Here is an 8,091-nt window from a genome sequence, read left to right as displayed (position 1 = left end):
ATTAAATTTTTATTGGTGGGTGGGGTGGGTGGGCATGGGGGGGGGGGGGCGGGGTCGATAAGCCGATTCTGATAGGCTAATTGATAATCATTTGGAGTCAATAGGAAGGTTACCTGTGGATGGTATCTTCAAGGCCTACCTTCAACTTCAAGTGCCTCTTTGCTTGACATCATGGGAAAATCAAAAGAAATCAGCCCAGACTCTCAGAAATTAATTGTAGGCCTCCACAAGTCTGGTTCAATCCTTGGGAGCAAATTTGCAAACGCCTGAAGGTACCCGCGTTCATCTGCTACAAACAATAGTACGCAAGTATAAACACGTGTGGGAGACGTCAGCCGTCATACCGCCCAGGAAGGAGTCGCGTTCTGGTCTCCTAAAGATGAATGTACTTTGGTGCGAAGGTGCAAATCAAATCCCAGAACAAGCAAAGGAGCCATTGCTGAAGATGTCTGGAGGGGCGGAAACCAGGTACACCAAAGTATTCTATATCCACCAGTAAAACGGGTCCTATATTGACATAACTGAAAGGCTGCTGCACAGGGAAAGAGCCACTGCTCCAAACCGCCATAAAAGCCAGACTACGGTTTTGGGGACACTGCCACATGGGGACAAAATGATGTCCCTTTTTTGGAGAAGATGTGTCCTCTGGTCTGAATGAACAAAAATAACTGTTGTTGGCCATAATTACCATTCGTTATGTTTGAGGAAAAAGGGGGACTTACAAAGCCAAAGAACACCATCCCCAACACGTGAAGCATGGGGGTGGCAGATCATGTCTGTGGGGGGTGCTTTGCTCGCAGGAGGGGACTGGTGCTCATTCAACAATACATACGATGGCATCAATGAGGATGCAAATTTGTGAATCATAACTGTAGCAACATCTTCAAGACATCAGTCAGAAAGTTAAAGCTTGGTTGCAAGGAGTCTTCCAAATGGACAATGACACCCAGCATACTTCCAAAAGTTGTGGCAAAATTGCTTCAGGAACACAAGTCAAGGTATTGGAGTGGCCATCACAAAGCCCTGCACTCAATCATAGAAATTATTTGGGCAGAACTGAAAAAGTGTGTGCGAGCAAGGAGGCCTACAAACCTGACTCAGTTACACCAGTCTTCAGGAGGGAATGGGCCAAATTCACCAACTTATTGTGGGAGCTTGTGTGAAAGGCGTACCAAGGAGGCCTACAAACCTGACTCAGTTACACCAGCTCTGTCAGGAGGAATGGGCCAAAATTCACCCAACTTATTGTGGGAAGCTTGTGGAAGGCTACCCGAAACCCGAAACATTTGACCCAAGTTAAACAGTTTTAAGGCAATGCTACCAAATACTAATTGAGTGTATGTAAACTTCTGACCCACTGGGAATGTGATGAAAGAAATAAAAGCTGAAATAAATCATTATCTCTACTATTATTCAAAAATTTCACATTCTTAAAATAAAGTGATTTGGGCAGTCTTGATACAACATTTTGAACAGAAATGCAATGGTTCATTGGATCAGCCTAAAACCTTGCACGTACATGTACATGTAGTGGCCAAAATCTAAATTGCACCGGGGCTGGAATAATACATTATGGCCTTTCTCTTGCATTTCAAAGATGATGGTACAAAAAACATACAAAACAACTGTTGGTTTTTTCTTTGTATTATCTTTATTATCTTTTTAATGTGTTATATTCTCCTACATTCCTTTCACATTTCCCCAAACTTCAAAGTGTTTCCTTTCAAATAGTACCAAGAAAATGCATATCCTTGCTTCAGGGCCTGACCTACAGGCAGTTAGATTTGGGTATGTCATTTTAGGCGAAAATTGGAGAAAAAAAAGTCAGATCCTTAAGAGGATTTATCAAACTTCAAGATTTGATGATCTGTGGTGAGGATTAATTTCCTCCTACTCAGATTTCTCTGGTTCATTTGGCCATGGAATATACAGTACCAGTCGAAGGTTTGGACACACCTACTCATTCAAGGGTTTTTCTTTATTTTTACTATTTTCTCCATTGCCTTGATGACAGCTTTGCACACTCTTGTGTTATTTCATAGTTTTGATGTCTTCACTATTATGTCTTCTATTATCTAGAAAATAGTAAAAATAAAGAAAAACCCTGGAATGAGTAGGTGTGTCCAAACTTTTGACTGGTACTGTATATATTCTTCCACAAGGCAAAATAAAGACAAACAGTATGAATGACAAAATGTATTATTAATTCATATTAACATTTATAGACTTTGCTGTGTATTATTTATTAAAATAACCAGAATTTTCAGCTGAAGTTAAGAAACCTCCCTAAAACAGCACAGAGAACTATCTTTAGCCGCTCCTCTTCCTATAATTCACTGGAAATGTCCACTATATTGAAAATACAATTTAAAAAGCACTGTACAGTATATATATTTGAAATCAGAAGATTGAAACATGAGACTGCAGAAATACTGATTTCCAGGTGGAAACTTATCTCCCAACTCACTTTCATACAGCATCAAGTGTACATACATGGTCATTTACAGTATATAAAAAAAGCGGGTCACACTTTATTTGGATAGTCCATSCGTAGATGCTCTACAGATGATCATGCTATCTACAAACTATTTGTTGATAAGCAACTGCTTTCTAAGGTTACAGTTGGGGTTGGGGTAAGGTTTAGAATAAGTGTTCGGGTAAGGGTTCGAGTTAGGGCTAGCGTAAGGGTAAGGATTAAGTTTAGGGTTAGGATAAAAGTTAAGGTTCGGGTTAGTAGATAGTTAGTTGAAATGTTACTAATAGTCTGTAAGCGCTTATCTCCAGTTGACCAATATCTACTGCAGATGATCTGTATGTTTGACTCTTCTTGCTATAATTGGTTGTTAGCTATTAGTCGCTAGTCCCAAACATCATCCCTGTTAATTAAAAATAAAATATCAGATGTCTGTCAGTTCTCCTGTCAGTTTTTCAAGAGAATAGAGAATAGAGAAAGGTTGGAGCTACAGGACCAATGAAATATATCAAAATGCAATTTTGCCAAAACAGGCCATTCAATGCATTGATTGACAGTAACTACAAGAAGTTACACTAACAATGCAAGTTAAGGTATAAAATACAAGCCACAGCAGAAGATGTCATGTGTTAGCCATGAATTGCACTTGAGAACTGGTGCCTGCAAAATTACACAATGTTGGAAGCTTACTCGTGGGGAGTTTACTTCTTGCTGATGGCCATGYAGAGCCCTCCTTCCTGGACTGCTGGCATGGGCAGTGGGACCTTGACGCTGAGCATACCCTTTGGAGAGAGAGAGAGGAGATCACCTTCTCAGAGTCCACACCGGGGAGAATACTGCTGCCAGGAGACAGAACAAGTTTGTATCAGAGGAGAGTACTCTCATGTGACAGAAGTTATTATTGTCAATATCGGCATCCCAAATTGCACCCTATTCCCTATATACTGTAGTGTGCTTCTTTTGACCAAGACCTAAAGGGCTCTGGTCAAAAGTTGTGCACCATATAAGGAATAGTGTGCCATTTTGGACGTATCATTGCAATCAACACCCAAGGGATGTTACTTTAGCTTTACAGTTTTATAACTATTGAAATGTTCTGCTTTGTACTCACTTGTACTCTTCTCTCTTCGTGCTTTCCTGTTGATATGACAGACACATTGGGGTTAGGAGTGTATCTTCGGTGTGTACAGTATGTGTATGACTCTCTGTGCACAGATTGAGTTCGGTCTACAGTTTWTGCTTTAGAGTGCACCTGGCTGTATATTGTATGGGTATTGGGTTGTTATTTTGAAAGGCTTGACTCCCTCCTGAAGCTGCTCTGGGATACGTTTACCAACAAAGATGTGTCATTGACCCTTAACTATAGGCTGCAGTACTGTACGGGACTAAGAAATGTAGCATATCTTCTATCTTCGTCTATCCAGTAGGTAAGCAACTTTTTATTTGTTTTATTATACAAGAAAGATCAAAGCATAAACTGAACGACGACACGGATAATATAGAGCTGGTGGGATTTTCCATGCATCGGCAGAACAGAGTGTAACGACCTGGGTGTCGGGGGGTGCGAAGTCAGACGCAGGAACAGCAGAGCTTCAATATGTTGAGTCTTTATAACCCAAACTGGCAAACAAAATGTCCAACACGGACGTACTGGGTGTCATACACAACGGTCCAACGACACGAGAAACAAACCCAGTCCACAATAATAATATCCACTCCCGAAATCCAAAAGCTACAATGTAACAATCCCGCACAAAGAAGCGTACGGGCTGGCTGACTAATAAAGCCACACTAATTAACAACTAACTGAACACAGGTGATACAAATAAACACATAAGGAGGGGGAGGAAAAAGAGTCAGTGGCAGCTAGTAGGCCGGTGACGACGACCGCCGAGCGCCACCCGAACGGGAAGGAGAGCCTGCCTCGGTTGAAGTCGTGACACAGAGAAGCTACGTCTGGTAAGACGAGGGGCGGGGGTGTGTGTCTATTTGTCAATAACAGCTGGTGCGCAATGTCTAATATTAAAGAAGTCTCGAGGTATTGCTCGCCTGAGGTAGAGTACCMTATGATAAGCTGTAGACCACACTATCTATCACGAGAGTTCATCTATATTATTCGTAGCCATCTACTTACCACCACAAACCGATGCTGGCACTAAGACCGCACTCAACCAGCTGTATAAGGCCATAAGAAAACAAGAAAATGCTCACGCAGAAGCTGCACTCCTAGTGACCGGGGATTTTAATGCAGGCAAACTTAAATCTGTTTTACCTCATTTCTACCAGCATGTCACATGTGCAACCAGAGGGAAAAAAACTCCAGACCACCTTTACTCCACACACAGAGATGCATACAAAGCTCTCCCTCGCCCTCCATTTGGCAAATTTGACCATAATTCTATCATCCGGATTCCTGCTTACAATCAAAAACAAATTTAGGAAGTACCAGTGACTCGCTCAATAAGGAAGTGGTCAGATGACGCGGATGCTACGCTACAGGACTGTTTTGCTAGCACAGACTGGAATATGTTCCGGGATTCATCCAATGGCATTGAGGAGCATACCACCTCAGTCATTGGCTTCATCAATAAGTGCATTGATGACGTCGTCCCCACAGTGACCGTATGTACATATCCCAACCAGAAGCCATGGATTACGAGCAACAGCCACATCGAGCTAAAGGCTAGAGCTGCCGCTTTCAAGGAGCAGGACACTAATTCGGACCCCTTTAAGAAATCCTGCTACGCCCTCAGACGAACCATCAAACAGGCAAAGCATCGGCTTTGATGCTCMTCGGATGTGGCAGGGCTTGAAAACTATTACGGACTACAAAGGGAAACCCAGCCGCGAGCTGCCCACACTGACAGTGTGGTGCCAGGACAACAACATCTCACTCAATGTGAGCAAGACAAAGGAATTGATCGTGGACTACAGGAAAAGGCAGGCCGAACAGGCCCCCATTAACATTGACGGGGCTGTAGTGGAGCGGGTCGAGAGTTTAAAGTTCCTTGGTGTCCACAGCACCAACGAACTATCATGGTCCAAACACAAGACAGTCATGAAGAGGGCACAACAACACCTTTTCCCCCTCAGGGGACCCCAGATCCTCAAAAAGTTCTATAGCTTCACCATTGAGGGCATCCTGACCGGTTGCATCACCGCCTGGTATGGCAACTGCTCGGCATCTGACCGTAAGACTGTACAGAGAGTCGTGAGTACGGCCCAGTACATCACTGAGGCCAAGCTTCCTGCCATCCAGGACCTATATACTAGGCGGAGTCAGATGAAAGCCCAAAAAATTGTTGTCAAAGTCTCCAGTCACCCWAGTCATAGACTGTTCTCTCTGCTACCGCACGGCAAGCGGTACCCGGAGCGATAAGTCTAGGACCAAAAGGCTCCTTAATAGCTTCTACCCCCAAGCCATAAGACTCTTGAACAATTAATCAAATGGCTACCTGGATTATTGACATTGACTCGCCCCCTCCCACACACACATGTGTTTTTACATTGCTGCTACTCACTGTTTATTATCTATGCATAGTCACTTTATCCCTACCTACATGTACAAATTACCTTGACTAACCTGTACCCCCGCACATTGACTCGGTACCGGTACCCCCTGTATATAGCCTCGTTATTGTTATTTTATTGTGTTACTTTTTATAATTTTTTACTTGTATTCGGCACATGTGACAAATAACGTTTGATTTGATTTGATCAATCTTGATTGCATGAGAATTGAGAGAGAAATATTGAATCATGTAAATCATCTAATTCAATAACATGAAGGAATACTGACCGATAATCTCTGTCACTCTATCCTTGGCCTTGACCATCAGCTCCTTAGGGGCGAACTGGTTGACGTCCAGGCTGATCCTCCAGGAGTCATGGGTCTGCTTCCTCTCAGACAGGCCAGATCTGAGCTGGCGGGACATTGTGCAGGCATAGGGGTTGCCCATTAGGCAGTAGAAGTAGAAGCCTACATCCACGGAGGAGCCTGGGGGGCACATGTAGCCGGGCCAGTGGGAGCCTGGCCAGTGGGACCACTTGTCTGGGATCTGGGGCATCCCGAAAGACTGGTCGAAGAGCCGTGTGCTGTGGTGCCAGTTGCGGAAGAGGTCAAAGTTTGGCTCCCGGAGCATAGTGAAAGGGACATGATTTAAACAATTTTCTTGGACTGTTAGGAAACAAAGACAAGCTCATGTGTCCAAAGACATATATGAGATATACTGTACCCACCACCCACCCTGGGAAAAATGACAAGTATCAGGACTATGGACATTAGAGGTAATTTACCTCTGCTGGGTGTGACATACTGAGGGCCCACATAGCACAAACTTAAATAACATACAGTACCTACTGCACAGACCTCATGGTACAAAAGCTACAGCGAACACGCCCATAGGATTACACTGCAAAAAACAGCGGTACAAAGGTACAACAAAGGCTTTGCTTGAGCATTGCAAATAGTCATTTTATTTCCTGTTGTTGCACTTTTTGATCATGTAAATCATGCACTCTTTGATTGAAACGTGTAATTGTGTATTTCCTGTTTTGCTATCTATTGGTGGTTCTGGTTGGTTAGTATCCACACACTGAGAGAGAGAAACAGAGCACACCCAACAGAGACAGTAAACAGCTGTGAAGATTTGTCAAGACCTTGCAAATGAAAACAGATACTTTGAGAAGACTGTCTGTATAATCTGCAGCTTTTCGCATTGAGTTTAAAAACAACATTTTTTTATTAAGAATCATGAAAAGCGGAAGAGTGAAAACAGTCTACCAAGGAGTATAGCCGAGAAATGAGCTCTCTTCCGCAGTGGCAGTTCTGAAAGTGATGATTTAATTTGTTGGTTTAGGACTTGATTGCATGTCAGTGACACCAGCATGGTCTTTGTGTGAAAATCAACCTGGACCTTAACGTGTGTCTAGGCCAGGTTTTGCAAACCAGTCAGTTATACGAAGCTCAGAGAGAAAGAGACACGGGCAACATGACTGCTAGCATGATGGAGTCGTGAGTGACTTGGAAGAGACTGACAGAGTTGGGGATTCTGTAAGGGGTGCGTAATCGGTGGCAGGGAAGTCAGACGCAGGAGAGCAGAACTTGGTAATAGCCGGAGCAGTTTAATAGCAAAACTCACTGCATAAATACAACAAGATATTTGGGTACAAAAACCCATCGCGCACCAATCAACACATGCACAAGCACTTACAATAAACAATCCCACACAAAGACATGGGGGGAACAGAGGGTTAAATACACAACAAATGATTGAGGGAATTGAAACCAGGTGTGAGGAAAAACAAGACAAAACACATGGAAAATGAAAAGTGGATCGATGATGGCTAGAAGACCGCCGAGCGCCGCCCGAACAAGGAGAGGACCCGACTTRGGCGGAAGTCGTGACAGGGATGGGAATGGACTCAGAAAACCAAGCCCATGATGGTGCTGACTGGGTTGTAACAGCTGTAGTGGCTTTAGCTGGGCCGAGGAGTCCCGCTGGGCCTCTGCATTGGCCTGGCTGGCTCAGCCTGTTGCTGAGGCTGTCATGGCAGATGTCACTGGCAAGSGAGCAGAAAATGATCAGCTATACATCATACATTTCTCCCAAAGGAGA

The 8,091-nt window shown here is 43.6% G+C and overlaps 1 protein-coding gene across 1 annotated transcript; it reads right to left on the bottom strand.

Moving 5' to 3' along the window:
* Nucleotides 1-3,174: 3,174 nt before the first annotated feature.
* LOC112067795 (heat shock protein beta-1-like) lies at nucleotides 3,175-6,802 on the bottom strand. The gene is made up of 4 exons (XM_024147856.1): nucleotides 6,790-6,802; nucleotides 6,273-6,650; nucleotides 3,585-3,610; nucleotides 3,175-3,255 (listed from the first exon to the last, which is right to left on the bottom strand). Exons 1-4 carry the CDS (start codon nucleotides 6,800-6,802, stop codon nucleotides 3,175-3,177), a joined length of 498 nt encoding a protein of 165 aa, XP_024003624.1.
* Between the last annotated feature and the right edge of the window lie 1,289 nt (nucleotides 6,803-8,091).

The sequence above is a fragment of the Salvelinus sp. IW2-2015 genome, linkage group LG22, assembly GCF_002910315.2.
Source record: "Salvelinus sp. IW2-2015 linkage group LG22, ASM291031v2, whole genome shotgun sequence".
Lineage (NCBI taxonomy): Eukaryota > Metazoa > Chordata > Actinopteri > Salmoniformes > Salmonidae > Salvelinus > Salvelinus sp. IW2-2015.
The sequence above is the reverse complement of the archived record's forward strand: the minus strand, read 5'-3'. Positions and strand labels throughout refer to the sequence as shown.